This window comes from Lepus europaeus, chromosome 12, assembly GCF_033115175.1.
Source record: "Lepus europaeus isolate LE1 chromosome 12, mLepTim1.pri, whole genome shotgun sequence".
NCBI lineage: Eukaryota > Metazoa > Chordata > Mammalia > Lagomorpha > Leporidae > Lepus > Lepus europaeus.
The window spans coordinates 92,891,458-92,908,793 of NC_084838.1; the positions used below are offsets into that span (position 1 = coordinate 92,891,458).

The 17,336-nt window shown below is 53.1% G+C and overlaps 1 protein-coding gene across 1 annotated transcript; it reads right to left on the minus strand.

The window, feature by feature from the left end:
- Positions 1-4,116: 4,116 nt before the first annotated feature.
- ISCA1 (iron-sulfur cluster assembly 1) lies at positions 4,117-16,464 on the minus strand. The gene is made up of 4 exons (XM_062208520.1): positions 16,285-16,464; positions 11,071-11,124; positions 7,331-7,436; positions 4,117-5,759 (listed from the first exon to the last, which is right to left on the minus strand). Exons 1-4 carry the CDS (start codon positions 16,363-16,365, stop codon positions 5,611-5,613), a joined length of 390 nt encoding a protein of 129 aa, XP_062064504.1. The 5' UTR covers positions 16,366-16,464; the 3' UTR covers positions 4,117-5,610.
- Between the last annotated feature and the right edge of the window lie 872 nt (positions 16,465-17,336).

A 17,336-nucleotide genomic window follows, 5' to 3' on the forward strand; every position in this document is an offset into this window, starting at 1 on the left:
AGAGTTGCCAACTTCCTAGACAGGCAACAAAATGGCGGCTGTGTGGCTCAGCACTCCGCGCCCCCTCGTCCTTCCTCTTACCCCTGCCTGTTCCTTGGCTCACCACGTGGTCTGTCCTCTGAAAGTGTCCCACCAATGCCATCCACTGCCTTCTATTAGAGGCCAGACCCATGGGGCTGCCTGACCTCGGACTTGAACCTCCAGCACCGTGAGCTAAATAAACCTTTCCTCTTTGTAAGTTAGTTGCTTGAGTATTTTATCACAGGAAGGAGAAGCTGACAGATAGACTGGCGATTAAAGGCCACCAGCGGAACAACAGGACCATATTCATTGGGCCTTGGCTGGAAACACAGAATCCTAGACCCCACCCTGGACCCTGGACACACAGGTTACTTACTCGCACCTTAAAGTTTGAGCAGTGCTTCGAGACAATGGAACCCACCGAGAACAGTACACGGGTGCGCAGAGAGCACAGTCTGGGAAGGACTCGTTAGTGCAAGGAAAGCAGGGACCCACTAAGGCCACCCAAGGAGGCGCACAGCTTTAAGCGGAGGAAGCCTTGCAGGCACAGAGCCCTTACCCAGCGGAAGGTGGGACACAACCCCACCCATCGGTAACAGACGCAGCCTTGCAGCCTTCACCGATGCCTTCGTGGGGTAGGGAGGGAGGAACGTGGCAGAGCGGGTCTCACGGGGACCAGCCACACACGTGGACTCCTCCGTTCCTGCCTCTCCAGCCTGGCTGTCACCAGCTAAATGCCCTGAGCAGTTACTGTGAGCCTGAAGCACCGTGTGTTCTCCAAAGGTCCTGTCAGTCACATCCCAGGGAAGAGACGTAATCCCCAGCCACCCGCGCCGCAGCACACCCCACTGCTTCATGCCAAGCTCATGCCAAGCTCCCGGCCCCGGGAGGCGCTGAGGCCTCGTTATCCTATCACACAACCTGTGTTGGAGCATGCGTGTGAATTTTGTGTGCTGGGCTCGCACCCACCCCTACACGTGTGTTAGGCGTCAGCCCTTGATTAAGGCAGATTTCTCCATAGCTACTCAGCCCTACTAAGGGAAGAAAATTTCTCCCTATGACTACACTTGTTATTTACAAATAAGGTTCTTTTCAACCAAGTGATTTAGGCCATTTGCTTGGAGGAAATTGAGCAAATTCCCCCTAGATTTTAATCAACAGCAATTAACTCCCTAATTGCACTGAAACTCTTGCTCCCCGAAGCTCTTTGATCATCTCTTAGCATACTGTTCATTTTGGTGCAAAAATGAGAAGCACGATGCACTGAAATGTCTACTCTTGTGGCCGGCGCTGTGGCGTAGCATGTAAAGCTGCCACCTGCAGTGCTGGCATCCCACATGGGTGCCGGTTCAAGTCCCAGCTGCTCCACTTCCGATCCAGCTCTCTGCTATGGCCTGGGAAATCAGTGGAAGATGGCCCAAGTCCTTGGGCCCCTGCATCCACGTCGGAGACCCTGAAGACGCTCCTGGCTCTTGGCAGTGGACAGGCCCGGCTCCGGCTGTTGCAGCCATCTGGGGAGTGAACCAGTGGAAGGACGCCCTCTCTCTTTCTGCCTCTGCCTCTCAAATAAATAAATAAATCTTCAAAAAAAAAAAAAAGTCTACTGTTGGCAGGATGCTGTGTAGGTGTAGTTAGCTCCTCATTATCCTCAAAACATTGAGACAGTGCTACAGAAGGGACAGGTGGATGAGAACTTACCTAACCGGTGCCGAGTAACCTGGCCCAAACCCACAGAAGCCGAGATTCAAAGGCAGGTGTACCTCCCTCCTCCCCCACTCCCGGAGGGCACGGCTTCCAGGCCGGCTGCATCTGCGCCGTCTCTGCCCCCTGTCCCGTCTGCCGGAGGCTCAAATGAGACTCGGCGCTCACAGCTCACTTTAGCACCGCAGGCTTTGGGATTTCCGAATCTTGCGGCTATCAAAACATGCCAAGAAAGCCTTTTGCTTTTGTTTTTGTTCTGACGCATTTCCTGTTTTGGAAACCTAGGGAGAACTGCGAACGTGAGGCACGTCTGCTTCTGTAGGGGTTTTCCGCACCCCAGGCCCCTTTCCTCTGTAAGGAAAGGTCCGCACCCCAGGCCCCTTTCCTCTGTAAGGAAAAGTCTGTTAGCCGGCTGGGACTTGGTCTGAACAAGGAAGCCGGCAGGCCCACTTTTGAGGCCCGTTAAGGGGTGTTTTTAGCCACACAGGCTCCTGAGCCACCCACTCTGGCACCTGCTGCTAAGTGAGGCTGCTCCCTTGCACCTGACAGCCTCGTGGACGGCAGCGGCATTGCCCACAGAGATACAGAGCTTGTGGTGCGGTGCCACGGGACCCAAGGCCTGCCACCCCTCCCTGCTCAGCCTCTCATGAGGCTGCAGGATGCAGCCACTTGGCCAAAAATAACTGCAACATGCCTGGTGCCAAAGGAACACTGAGGAAGCAACTACGTGTCTGTCTGCAAGAATCTTGCAACAGTGTTCAAGAGACAAAGAACTAAGCCAGAAAACGACACTACTACTGTCTGTAAAGCTATGAGGGGGTCCACTGAAGGGGCCAGCACTGTGGAGTACTGGGATAAGCCTCTACCTGCGGCACCGGCATTACATATGGGTGCCAGCTCATGTTCTAGTTGCTCCTCTTCCTATCCAGCTCCCTGCTAACGGCCTGGGAGAGCAGCAGAAGACGATGGCCCAAGTGCTCAGGTCCCTGCACCCACGTGGGAGACCCGGAAGAATCTCCTGACTCCTGGCTTTGGATCTGTCCAGCTCTGGCCATTGCAGCCATCTGGGGAGTGAACCAGTGGATGGAAGACCTCTCTCTCTCTCTGCCTCTCTGTAACTCTTTCAAATAAATAAATAAATAAATCTTAAAAAAATATTTCACAGAAACATGCAATGAAAAAACAATGCATGAATTTCAAATCTTCTGCACCCAAAATGGACTTTAAATTCCGTTTCCCACTACCTCTTTGAAGTCGCCACGCATGAGCTGAGAGTTCCCGGACTGGTCCTGCTGAAGCCAGGCTGTTCGCGGAGTCCCGGGCCCGCACCGGGTCCTCGCCGTGGTTTTGCAGGAGCCTGGTCCAGATGCCTCGACTGGCAGCCGTTCCCTGAGGACCACTCGCACGCACTTCCAGCACTGCTCACTGCCACTGCCCAGGCTGTCTGCCCACTGCCCCATCCTCCTCCATCGGATTCCCCTCCAGAAATTTCCAAACCTCTCTTCCATCTGTCAAGACTCAGCTAAGGCATCTATCCTCTAGAACACCCTTTCAGAAGTGCACCCCTTGTGCTTCTCATCACAACACGCAGTATGGCTGCACTACTAAGAGCGCAGACAGCATGGGGTCCAGTTCTGATGCGGCTGGCAGTGTAACCACAGGGTAAATATATTTTATTCACACTTTGTTTTTAGAACTCCTTCCATCCGCTCATTCATTCCCCCAATGACGATGACAGCCAGGGCCGGCCAGGGCCAAAGCCAGGAGCTGGGACTCGTTCAGGGTCTCCCAGTGGGAGCAGCTGAGCCATCATTGCTGCCTCCCAGGATGCAATCTGCAAGAAGCCAGAGCAGAAGCCGGCTGGAACTTAAACCCAGGCATGCTGGCTTCCCAAGCAGGTCTTAACCCCTGCACCAGATACCAGTCCCAGTGCTGTTTTTTTTTTTTTTTTTTTTTAAGCTATGAAAGACAAGAGTCAGACTGCTTCAATAGATGGTTGTGAAGATGATGCTAATCGGGACAACTGCTGGCGGGCGGCAAGTATGCAGACTGACGCGCTTCACAACTCCGAGGTCTCCGAGGGGAGGGGCTGTCTGACGAGCTGGGAGAGCTCAGGGCCCCTGAGAGCAGTGCTCACCAAGCCCCGCGCGGCCGCCGTGAAACGTTAAGAACCTTCTCGGAGTGGTGGACAGAGAGCTCAGGCGACAGAGGGAAAGGCACTACAGGGCACAGGCGGATGACCCCCACGTGAACAGGGAGGGAACTGAGAACGTTCTGAGAGGTCCTCTCGAGGGGCTGTAGGAGAGAGTGCCTGGAGACAGGGAGCCCGGGCAGGAAAATACAGCAGTTACTCCTTAGGAGCTGTAGTGGCTATTACCCCAGATTCTTTCCCTCCATAAGAAAAGGCAACTTTATGATCACAAAGAAGCCACTTTTTTTTAATTGATAACTGAACTTCTACACACATACAGTATTGCATAAATTATAAGTGGATCACAATTATATTAACAGAACAAACTCATGGCATTTCCATGACAACTGCTCTAGGTTTTGGTGCCAGGTACATTTTGTGCCAGGTACTTTAGTAAACAGGACAGATGTAAAGGAACTCAGCTACTTTGATGAGATCGGTGTTCAAAGAAAGTGTCTACGTCATCTCAGAATCCTTCATGTGTCAAACTCAGAAAAATCAAGAAACTAAAGCAAAAGGAACACTGTCAAAGATGACGATAGCAGTGTTAGGTTAAAAACATGTTTAAACTTGCAGGGACTGGCTCAGGGACCAGAGAGCGGACTCGGATTTGGGGGTTTTAATTAAGCTTCCACGATCTGCTTCGCGGCTGCTCCCACCTTCCCAAAGCATTAATTCTGAGTGCGTGTGTGCCCGCTCGGCTTGAGGAAACCATGCCTACAAGTTCTAAACAATGGTGATTCACACAAAAAGGTTTTGAAGACTCCTCCCACTCAAAACTAATGTGCTAACCACCAAACTAGAACGCAATCCCATCAGAAAGCTGACCGGACGAAGATGCCGGGTCACCGTGTCCGTCAGCGACCGCCTGGAGTACAGTGCACAGGAACCACCTCCAGGGAAGGGCAGGGACCCCTGATCTTGTGAACGACGGGGCACACGAGCCCCCGGGTGCCCGTGGGGTCTCTGCTTCCTCAGAAAAAGAACTGGGGGACGAGGTGTTGGGGGGGGGCCGCAGAGGGTGCATGGTCCAACAGGCATCTTCCAATCAAGAGAATCGCAGGCGGGCTTGAGATCCCCTCGTTCAGGCATTTAGGTGGCAAAAGAAATGGATTGAGAACAGGTGGCTCCAGTGTTTCTCACCTTTGGCCATCACCATGGCGAGCTATTCCGCACTGCACTTCAAGGGAATCTTTGCCCAGCTCTGCTAAATACTGCAGAGGAGGCATCTGACAATGAGCGTCCTGGTAACAATGGAAAATGGCTACAATGCACCATCACGTTGCTCCCAGCAGCCTGGACTTCCTGCTGCTGCGTTTTAGGAGCCAGCAATGTGGTGGGAACAGCGGCGAGGGAGACAGCCGTGCCGCCACGCGGTGGAGATCCAGGAACGCTGACCTCCTTGGGGGGCGGCCTGAGGGAAACTGGTGCTGACAGAAGGGTCAGGTGTGCAGCCGGGTTCCTGTCCTCAGAGAAGAAAACGATCCAGAGAGCGACGGCCTCTCAGGCTCGGTTTCCTACAGAGCGCACGGATCCCACGTCTCCTGGCAGCTAACACACTGGCTTCATTTCCAAAATGCATTGTTTTATTTTCCCGTTATAACCCTGAAGCACGTGACAGTCACACGATTTCTTCCGTGAGTCCCAAGGCGTGCGTGCGCTTCCCTGGAGCTGGCGGCCAGAGGTGTCCTGAGGATTCAAATGTTAAAGCTTTCTCCACAGCCGCAAGTTCCTTTGATGTTTGGGTTATTGAACACAAACTCACTGGATAATTTGTCTTCAACATAGTCCATTTCTGTTCCTAAGAGTGTTAGCTGGGCTTTCTTCTCGATGAACACTCTGACTCCTTGGGGAAGAGAAAACATGTGTCACACAAAGCCTTGCAGCCTCGTGGGAGCCGCCGGGTCAAAGCCCCTGGAAGTGGCACGGGAAACCTCAACAGGTTCTGTCATTTCCTTAGGGGGACGAAGCACTGCTTCCTGCCTGCCCCTCTCCCCCACACAACTAATCTGCAGCCAAAACAGTGACATCAGGGTGGACGCTTTCACACAGGTGAACTCCAGGATGATTCTGGGCAAGACTACAACTCGTCTTTCCCTTCACTCCTTCCTCCGAGCTGCAGCGTAAGGGGAACGTGTGCGCTCTCAGTGCCAGTTTTGTAAAGACGGAGTCAGTACCATTTACGGAAACACTGCACCAACATCTATGCACTCCGCTCACTGCCACGCCTAGAGAGACAAAGGGCTGTGACACAATGGGGCCGGCCAGTATGACAGCAGTTCTGCTCTGGGTAACATTCCCTAGTGAATATGTGGGCAGAGGCCAGCATCTTCTGAACACAACTGGTTTAAGAATGTTTTCTTCCACGTAAGAAATTGAGTCATCGCCTAAATATAAACTACATAAATATTAGGTTTCCTCTTCTTTAAGCTGAAAATACTAAACTTTATGATACTTTAGGAGTTGACTTCAATAGGAGCGTATCAGACACGCCTTTCCTGGTGGTGCCTTCAGGTTAGCAGGATGAGCACACTCTCAGAGCAGCCACCCTTGGCCCTCCCACCAGCAGGAGGCGCTGTTGGCAAGCTGCGGGCACAGAGCCACCACCGCAGGCCGGAAATGCTCATGTTCTCACACTGTTGCTTCACTGTTTGTCTTGTTTTAAACACGCTTTATCAGATTATTGAGTGCGGACAGCAGGTGGTGGAAAATATAATCAAAAACCTAACATTTTCAGTAGAAACGGAAACTAAAGAAATCCTCAAAAGTGTGAGCTGCTATGACTTACTGGACAGAGACATAAACCTGCGACTTCACACACAGATGGCCGGTTCACTCTGGAGTTCTACGGTCTGAAAACCTCATGGACGCCATGGTGATCTTGCACAGCTGGAACAAACAAGCTTATCCAGGACAGCCTCTGCAGAGAACCGACTGGTCCCCCTTCACCAGGCCCCTCGCTCACCCTGCGACCTCAGGCAAACGGTTCCACGTGTCTGTGCCTCAGCTTCTTCCCGAGCAGACCGAGGGGGTAGGGGCTCTGCACCCCCGGCTGCCGGCCAGCTGAGCGCGTGCTGAGCACTGCTTAGATTTCCAGCAAACCTCCCCAGGCCTGGTGATTTCCTCCTTGGGATGAGGCTCTCTGCTTCCTGCCTGCCCCCGCTTCCCTCACACTAATCTGTAGCCAGAACCATGACAGCAGAGCAGACGGTTTCACACAGGTAAATTCCAGGGCGATCACTCCGAGCAAGACTACAGCTCGTCTCTCACCTTTCCCCTCCTTCCTCTGAGCTGCGGCATGAAGGAAACGTGTGCGCTCTCCTGTTTTATTACTGCTCTCAACAACTTCATGCTGGGCAGACCCAAACACTTTATGCAAAACAGAGTGCCAGGAAAGCTTGTTCATGATAAACTCACCGTCCTGAACGACTTCTTCGTCAGAATCTCCTTTTGTCTTCGTATATTCTAGAGTATAAGAAAGGCCGTTACAGCCCCTGGTTCGGACGCCAACTTTTACACCTACCTGAAAAAGTATTAAAAAATAAATTTAGTTTTGATAGTGCAGATTAAACAATTACTCCAACAAAACCCTGGCTGTTGTTTAAAAATAAGTTAAAAGGTAATTATTAGACTTCTGGCTATAGGATATGTCCCTATAGAATGTACAAATGAATGGGCAAGAAGCCGTTAAAAAATTTAACCATTGCATAAATGTCCTTATAGCACCAGCATGGAGTCAAAAGAATAAAAACCAATTAATTACAGGGGCCGGTGCACTGGCATAGTGGCATAGCTACTGCCTGCAACACCAGCATCCCATATGGGCACTGGTTCGTGTCCCAGCTGCCCCATTTCAGATCCAGCTCCTTGCTAATGCACCTGGGAAAGCAGCAGAGGATGGCCCAAGTGCTTGGGCCCCTGGACCCACATGAGAGACCCAGAAACTCCTGGTTTCTGGCTTTGGTCTGGCCCAGCCCTGGCCGTTGCAGCCATTTGGGGAGTGAACCAGTGGATGGAAGACCTCTCTCTCTCTCTCTCTGTCTCTCCTCTCTCTAATTCTGCCTTTCAAATAAATAAATAAAATCAATTAAAAAATTACATACAAAATAAAGAAATCAAAAAACAAAAAAAACTTCAACAGTTAGTATTACACTAACAAAAGTTTGTTTTTCCCCCCTATTTCCTTCCAGTATTTTTTTTTAATTTATTTATTTACTTGAGAGGTAGAGTTACACACAGAAAGAAAAGTCATCCATCTGTTGGTTAACTCCTCAAATGACCACAACTGCTGCAGCTGAGCTATCTGAAGCCAGGAACTTCTTCCGAGTCTCCCACATGGGTGCAGGGACCCAAGGACTTGGGGTACCTCCTACTGCTTTCCCAGGCCATAGCAGAGAGCTGGATCAGAAGTGGAGCAGCTGGGGGGCCGGCGCCATGGCTCAGCGGGTTAATGCCCTGGCCTGAGGCGCTGGCATCCCATATGGGAGCCGGTTCTAGTCCCACTGCTCCTCTTGCAAGCTACTGCCTGCAGCACCAGCATCCCATATGGGCACGGGTTCGTGTCCCAGCTGCCCCATTTCAGATCCAGCTCCTTGCTAATGCACCTGGGAAAGCAGTAGAAGATGGCCCAAGTGCTTGGGCCCCGGCACCTGCGTGGGAGACCAGGAAGAAGCTCCTGTACCTGGCTTCGGATCGGCACAGCTCTGGCCATTGCAGCCAAATGGGGAGTGAACCATCAGATGGAAGACCACTCTCTCTCTCTGCAACTCTGACTTTCAAATAAAAAGATAAATCTTTAAAAAGAAAGAAAAAGGAGCAGCTGGGACATGAACCAGCACCCATATAGGATGACGGCACTACAGGCGGAGGCTTAGCCTACTAAGCCACAGCACTGGCCCCTCCAGTCTTGTCACACATACAAGTGCATATGTAACATCTGACTCATTATTATTTTTAAAAGATTTATCTATTTGAAAGAGTTACAAAGAGGAAGAGACACGGCAGGTAGAGAGGGAGGGAGGAAGAGGGAGAGACTGACTGAGAGACTTTTCCATCTAATGGTTCACTTCCCAAATAACCAAAATCAGGGTCTCCCACATGGGTACACTTGGGCCACCTTCTGTTATTTCCCCAGGTATATCAGCAGGGACTGGAAGTGGAGCAGCCGGGACTCAAACTGGCACTCATATTGGAGGCTTAACCCGCTAAGTCACAATGTTGGATCCTTTTTATTAGACATCTATTCTGAGAACAGCATTTTTTAAGGGCAACATATTAATAGTAACTTTTTTAAAAAAAAGGAAAAAGAGGGACCGGTGCCATGGCTCACTTGGTTAATTCTCCGCCCGCGGCGCTGGCATCCCATATGGGCGCCAGGTTCTAGTCCTGGTTCCTCCTCTTCCAGTTCAGCTCTCTGCTGTGGCCCAGGAGGGCAGTGGAGGATGGCCCAGGTGTTTGGGCCCCTGCACCCACATGGGAGACCCGGAGGAAGCACCTGACTCCTGGCTTCGGATTGGCACAGCGCCGGCCATTTGGGGAGTGAACCAACGGAAGGAAGACCTTTGTCTCTGTCTCTCTCTCACTGTCTATAACTCTACCTCTCAGATTAAAAAAAGAGAGAGAGAGAGGAAAATAAAAGTATCTAGGGCTGGCGCTGTGGTGTAGCAGGTAAGGCCGCCACCTGCAGTGCCGGCATCCCATACGGGTCCTGGTTCTAGTCCTGGTTGCTCCTCTTCCAATCCAGCTCTCTGCTATGGCCTGGGAAAGCAGTGGAAGATGGGCTGAGTCTTTGGGCCCCTGCATCCATGTGGGAGACCCACAAGAAGCTCCTGGCTCCTGGTTTCAGATTGGCACAGCTCCGGCCATTGTGGCCATCTGAGGAGTGAACTAGTAAATAGAAGACCCCCCACCTCCTGCCTCTGCGTCTCTGTAACTCTGCCTTTCAAATAAATAAAATAAATCTTAAAAAAAAAAAGTATCTAATGATGGAAACTGCCTCCCTAAAAAAAAAAAAAAAAGGAATTTTGTTTTGTTTTATCTGAAAGGCAGTGTAAGGGATGGGGGAAGGGGAGGGGAGGAAAAGGCAGAGGGAGAGTATCTTCCATTTGCTGGTTCACTCCTCAAATGGCCAAAACAGCCGGGGCTGGGCCAGGCCAGGCCAGAGCCAGGAGCCTGGAGCTCTATTTGGGTCTCCCACATGGTGGCAGGGGCCCAAGTACTACAGCCATCTTTGCTTTCCCAGGCACAGCAGCCAGGACTCAGGCGTTGGTTGATGTAATTAAACATGTCATAGAATGTGCACAAAATGAGGAGGCAGATCTTTTTTTTTTTTTTTTTTTTGACAGGCAGAGTGGATAGTGAGAAAGAGACAGAGAGAAAGGTCTTCCTTTTTTTGCCGTTGGTTCACCCTCCAATGGCTGCCGCGGTAGGCGCGCTGCGGCCGGCGCACCGCGCTGATCCGATGGCAGGAGCCAGGTGCTTCTCCTGGTCTCCCATGGGGTGCAGGGCCCAAGCACTTGGGCCATCCTCCACTGCACTCCCTGGCCACAGCAGAGAGCTGGCCTGGAAGAGGGGCAACCGGGACAGGATCGGTGCCCCGACCGGGACTAGAACCCGGTGTGCCGGCGCCGCAAAGCAGAGGATTAGCCTAGTGAGCCGCGGCGCCGGCTGAGGAGGCAGATCTTTACATAATGATATGGAAGGATTTTCAAGCGAGGGGGTAAAAAGCAAAGCGTAAGCACAGCGTACACCGTGTGCCCTCATGAAAGCAGGAAAAGGGAAGCAGACGTAAGAGAGCCCGTGTGGCCTAGGTCAGGGGTTCCTCTCAGGGAGACGTCTTTGGCCGTCACCACCTAGGAAGGGAGGGGGTACAACCTGGTGGCAGAGACCTCCAAACACCCTACAGTCCTCCTTAAGACATCAAGGGGCCCAAGAAACTCTTGTCTACCCAGATGGCCGAAAGGCTGGTTCAGAGGAGAGTGGATGACGATCAAGAGCCTGCGTGAGAGCGACTTCCTTCACATTCAATGTCCATTTTGTGTTTTCTTTCTTAAAAATCATGAGCATATGCTATTTTTTAAAATAAAAATCCCCAGTTGATGAAAACATACTAGTTCATTCTGAAAACACAGCTTCAATTCTGTTCTCGTTTTACTTACATGCTCAGGCTTATCTTTAAGAAGCTGTTTTATCTTGTTTACTGCCGATGGTGTCTGAAAAAAGAAAATTTCGGTTTTAGCTATAAAACACGGATTCTTCAAAGTTTCGTACTTACTTGTCTTATTCGTCTGTCTTTAGCAAATTCATGCAGTGAATTTACATTCTTTTCTCACGGGCACCTACAGGGTTTTATACATACACATGAACTCGCCTCAATTCAAAGCACTGTTTGCGAAGACATCTGCAAGTCACCGCCTTTTCATCTTGCTCCCTTGTCCAGGGCGGCTCCTGCCCATATTCTCTGCGACCATGCACATCACAAGGGCCACGTTTTTGGGTGGCATCTACTCTGCGCACCCACGCTGTGCCCAGTAAGAGGTGCCCTGCCTGGCACACAGAAGGCCTGCAGACAGACAGCGAATCAGCCCTGGGAAGCCAGACCTCGGGCGCTGTTTCTGTAGATTATTAACCCTATTTCCAATGCATCCAAAGGCGCAGCTGGAGGAGCCAGTGCCATCAGCACAGAGCAACACGGGCTCTGCTTCTCTCTACCCTTCCACGTGTTCCTACAAGCGTTCCATGTGGACAGAACCAAGAGCTCAAGACCCCAGATGACCAGAGCTAAGCCAGGAGTTCCTTGGCTGCGTGTAACTTGGCTCCGGGGTCCTCACGGTCACAGCGTGTTGTGTGTGCACAGGTCCAGTGTGACTACCTCCACTTTTCCTGGGAAGGAGACCCCTGGGAGCAGAATCTGTTTCAGAGCACTGCCCGTCCACTTGGCAGCTGCGTCCTGAGGGCCGTCACGTGGAGTGGCCTCTCTGAGGCCTAGTCCCTTGCTGGTGCAGTAGGGACCACCATCTCTCCTCTCGGATTAAAGATCGGAATTCAAGAAAAGTACTCAGGACCGGGCCAGCACGGCGACTGGCACAGCGGTATGAGAACGTGGTTGTGAAGAGAGTACGCCAGCCCCACCTTGTTCACAGGCTCCTCAAGCGACCAATATTGAGCTGATCCGGGGGTTTCTAAAATCAGTATTTTACTGGTGCGTGCAGTCCCAAATTTGGCTATTATTACCTCATCTGGCCATAACCTGAGGCCAGAACGCCAACCTGTGCTAGGGGGACAGAACCAGTGGATGACAGTGTGGCCCTGCCATGTGTTGTTGCCTCCCGTCGGGGCGCGAGCCCAGCTAGATGGGGACGTTCTACTAGTCGGACCCAATTAAGTAGGGACATAAAACCAGTTTACAGGGCCAAGACTGGCATCCTACAAAATACAAAACACAAGAGAACGCCTTGCAGTGCACCTAGTAAAAGTAACTGCTTCGTGAATCTTCTTGTCAGTGACCATATGGGGTGTGTATGTATTTCCTGTTGTCTGTCACTATAAAGACAAAAGGGAACAAACCGTTACCACCAGGTCTCTACAGGCCTTTTCCCACGGCCCTTGATGCACAAGCACGCGGGACAGGAGGAGGACATACTGAAGAACAGGGTTCCGGGGCGTTTTCTGTAGATCACAGAGCAGCAATCCGTAAAACGCATTTCCTTAAAGTGCTTGTTTATCCTTCTAAGTGTCTGGTGGTAAACTCCACCTTTCTTCCACTTGTAAATTTCATGGTCATAACATTTATGTCACATGCTAAAGAAATTAAACCACTACTGTCAAAGAAAAAAGACTGTTGACACGTTAAGGAAAAGTAAAAGGCAAAGCAAGGGGAAAGTATTTGTTGGGACTAAAATCTGATAGGTCGTCTAGGCTTAGCCTTGGTTTGCTGTGGGTAGATCAAAGGTACAGGATCGCAACACACAACACGGCTCACACGCTTTGTCACCCAGCTAAGTCCTTTTATCTCAAAACAGTTTTCTAAGCTATCTAATTCATTTGAAAAATAATTTTCTTCTTAATGCTTAATGGAAAGCGTTTAACACGGGGAAGGAAGCAGCTCATAAAGAACAAGCTCACCTGCTTGAGGGGCACTTAAGGGAAAAGGAGGCCTGAACAGGACTCTGTGCCTGGCAGCTGCTACCACAGAACCAAAAGTGCATCTAAATCTTCCTTCGTCAGGCAAAACCCAAACACAGACTCTGTCGGGCGAGTATTACGAATGACGGGTAACCCAGTTAGCTGCTCACGCGAGAGAAAAGGATGCTTCTTAAACCTTCCCAGTCCCTGATCTGATTTTCAGAACAAATGAGAATGACTGAACAGGGAAGAGAGGGGACTCCTAAAAAATTCTAGCGCTAAACAGTACTGCCTGTATGTCAGTAACAGGCAGAAACTAAGGATCCCCCTTTGCACTTTGTCTGCTTGCACTGCTTAGGGAAAACCAATCTGGTTTTCCTGCTGCAGGGTCGGGCAGGCTTCCGGCCCCCATGCTCTCGCTAGGGTAAACAAGAAACCCACACTTCTCTAAGGTATCGTATTGTGATTTACACACAATTAATGAGTTTCTAATTCACCTAACAGTTGACTTGTGAAGTCAAATCTAGAAGATTCTTGAAATGCACGGAAATATGTTTTTCAGTTTATTCATACATAAATCTGAGGAACGTGGCTCTTTAAAGTGAGAGTATTGTTGTCTTATATGTTGGGCAAATTTAAAAATAATATTTAAAAACTAAAACAGGAAAGTATTTGTTTGTTGTTAAAATTATGGGAAAAGCTGCTTTAGATCAACGTGCCTTATCACTACCTCACAGGACCGCATTTTTAAAGCCTTCTCAGACACCAAACGGCTTCTATCCCTTGTAGGACAAACTTTTCATCCACAGCGTTGTAGTTCCTTAAAGTGATCCCAGGCAATTTTCATCTCTGGCTGTTTAAGCAAGCCTAACTAGAACTGAAATTAACTCTGTGATTATGTACGCTTCATATGTGTGTCAACGCCTCTAACGGACGGTCACTCTGAATCCAGCATTTTCCTGTTTAAAGCTGACAGATGAGCAGCAGTTAATGTACGAGCTACAGTACACTTTGCCAAACGCGGCTTTCTCAGCACTGGCTGTCCGGGGTAATCATGGGTGTACAAGCGCACACACAACGTCCTAGCCTCCATTTAAAGACCATTCTTCCCATTTGATACATGGCAATACACACACACTGACCATCACTGAGTGCTAGCTAAGCGTTTCATGGTTTAAATGCATTACCTTTATATTCCTAACAATTAATTCTGTGCTTTTAGGCATCAAAGATTAAATAACTTACATAGGGCTGGTAAGTCGAAGAATGAAGCTTTGACTCCAAAACTTAAACAAAGAATTATTTACAGCTACTACATAATATTTTATCAACAGTCCTCCCTGGTAGACTAAACCACTCTCAGCGTTAGAGGGTTCGTCTAGTTTGGCCTGCGGGAGTGCCCTCATCTACGTATCTTCATGCATGGGTCACTGTTCCAAAGGACTTCTGGTCCTAGCCCAGTGAATCCACAGCTCGTGCCACCCCGCTCAGCCAGCTTCCACCAGAGTCAAGATCGAAGGCACCCACTGTGCACGATGAATTAAGGTCTCTCTAAGCACCAGAACTGTACTGGCTGGGTACCACCACTCTCTCACAGAACTCTAACTGGGCTTTATGCACCAACTCTGACTTGTAGGACCAGGGAGGTGAAGTCATCTACCGTCAGAGTAGTGATTAACCTTGGCAGGGCTGGTTTGTTTTTTAACTTTATTCCATCTGTCAATTCCAGGATCTGTAGGGGCAATCAGGGAAGAGGGGCGTCCGTGCTTTCTGGGTATTTCCTGCAGCTGTCCGAGGGCACCGTGTTGGGGCCTGGCTTGCATCAACATGCCCGCGGCCAGCCCGCCACCGTCTAAATCCCTCTCTCCTGCAAACCACACATCCCCCTCCCGATTCGCACCAGCTAAGGCAGAGTCTGGCGCTGCAGCACCCAGCCCTGCCACCGAGTCATCAGCCGCTTCCTGACCTCTGGCGGACTCCACAGCACGGCCCTTTTCCCGTGCTGCGCCATGTCCGATTCCCACTGCCCCAACCTACAGCTCCCCTCCCTCCTGGTCTGCTCTTACCTGCGTCCATGCATCAGGCCTCAGAACACCTCGGGAGGGTCAGAAACGTTTATAAGGCGCTTGCAAACTACGGGCCAACAGCGACTCGGGCCCCGGAGTTCTGGGACCAGGGTCCAGAGGCCAGAGCGACACTGCTAGCTCAGGACCACGGGGGACGCTGGCAGCCAGCAGGGACAGGCTTCTCCTGAGGGAGCTTTGAAAGCCAGCCTTACGGCTGAGGAGGGCGAGTTCGGACAAGCGCATCAGAGCCCCTGTCAAAGGCCTGAGAGCCAGCAGAGGGGCGGGAGGCCAGGCCTGAGCGATGGGGACCACTCGGCCTGGACCACCGCAGCCATGGAGGAAGGCATGACTGGAGCACTTTCAAGCAACAAGCAGCCGCCCCCAACTCGGGGATGAAGACGCAGAACCCCGTCCCAGCACCAGAGGAACCCTGCACTTGTACCGAGGCCGGGAGACGACTGACCCAGGGCCCCACCTCCCAAGACCCTGGATTGACCACGGGGGCCTGAGTGTCTTCCAGACACAAAGGACGAAGCCCGGACGCGCTGGGCAACGCAAGTCTCCCTGACTCTGCCAGCCACGGGCCTCGTCCTCCCTGCTCCGGGACCCCCGGGCCCCAGGAGCCCTCCCGAGTGTGGCTACCCAGACAGGGGCGCCGCGGGGCCCGGGACCCTCGGCCGGGTTAGAACCCGTGACTCGGGCTCCGCCAGAAAACGCCGCGACCTCACTCCCGGGGGGTCCGTCGGCGCCCTCCGTCCTCCGCCCGCGACCCCAGGACTGAGTGGATCCCCCGAGTCGCCCGCGACCCCGGGGAGTGACCCTCTGTGCGCCGCGGCCCGCACCTCAGCGGCGCCCCCAACTCCTGCGGGGCTAGAGAGGGGAGCCGCGGTCCGGTCCGGCAGCCGGAAGTCCTGGCTCTTCGCACCCCGCGCCCGCACCGACCCCGGGCCGCGGCCGGACGCCGGCCGACCCCCGCACCCGCGCGCAGGAGACCCCGCACGCGGCCGGCGCGCCGCACGGCCTGCCGGGAAACGTAGTCCCCTTCGCCCGGGGGCGGCGGCCCAGCGGCCGCGGCGCTCGGACGTGGCCGCAGCCCGCGCCCTGCCGCCGTGACCTCCTCTCGCCGGCGGCGGGGGACACGGGCCAATGTCACGGGGCCGTCCGCGCGCCGCGGGCACTCACCAGGGTGAGGGCGGCCCTGGTGGGCTGCAGCTTCCTCTTGCTCACAGCCCGGACAGTGGCGCGGACTAACGAAGCCGACATCTTCGCCGTCCCCGGCCACCGGGGCTCGCCGAGGGCCCGGGAGCTCGGACACCTCAGCCTCTCTCCATGGACACGGGCAGGCGCATTGACGCCACAAGCTCCGGCGCACGGCGCCCCAGGCTCCGCCCCCCGCGCCGGCCCGCCCTCCGCCGCCGCCATTGGGCCGGCCGCGTGAGTGACGGGCGAGGGGGTGGGGCGGTGGGGCTCGAGGGGAAATGGCGTCACCGCCGAGGACGCAGGCGGGCGAGGTGCACCCCGGGCCCGACGTCTCAGGCGGTGGAGGCTCGGGGCCGGGGCAGGAAGCACGGCCGGCACCGGGAGCGGCCGTTGTCAAGGGCAGAGTGGCCGCGGTGCCCGGCCACCTCCATCCCACCTCATGCTCGTGTGTCCCGGGCCCCCGGGGCAGGACGTTGCTAACAGGCCCCGCTCCGCGCGCGGCCGCCTCGCAGTGCTGCCCCTGGGGGACGCGCGGGGACTCGGGCTGACGGAGCACCTGTGTGTGGGACGGCGTCCTGGCTGCTCGGGGGCCTTTGCTCCGCCCGCGCAGCGCCGTGGGGGCTGGCAGAGGGGACCCCAGGGCCGGTGGTGGCATCTCGAGGGGAAGCAGGCGGGCTTTGCGGGAGGGGTGCTGTGGAGGGTGGACTCTCCGGGTCTCCGTGAGGAATCAATGATACGATCTGCAAGGCCCCAATTCTATCTTCAGAGCCCGAGGGTGTTCTTGCCACGCCCCAGCTGCACACCGACTACACCGAGAGCTGGCGGTAGGGTGGGCTTTGCCGCATCCCAGCCGCACCTGACCTGGGTGGGGCAGAAGCACCAGCACGTCTTTGATAAATGATGCCCAAACACAAGTCTTTTAGTACAGTGCGTACGAGGCTATTATTACAATGTAGGCCTGCAGCGGGCATTTGTGAGGCTGGATTCTAAACTGGAGCGCCGATGCAAGACCCGGCTGCTCCCCTGCAGGCCCA

What these genes read in the sequence shown, in the direction of transcription:
- ISCA1 (XM_062208520.1), bottom strand. Translation starts at nt 16,365, where the DNA reads ATGTCGGCTTCGTTAGTCCGCGCCACTGTCCGGGCTGTGAGCAAGAGG. An exon ending in CCAGGGCCGCCCTCACCCTG is followed by an intron (nt 11,125 to 16,284) that starts GTGAGTGCCCGC and finishes TTCTTTTTTCAG; the next exon opens with ACACCATCGGCAGTAAACAA. An exon ending in TTAAAGATAAGCCTGAGCAT is followed by an intron (nt 7,437 to 11,070) that starts GTAAGTAAAACG and finishes ATACTTTTTCAG; the next exon opens with GTAGGTGTAAAAGTTGGCGT.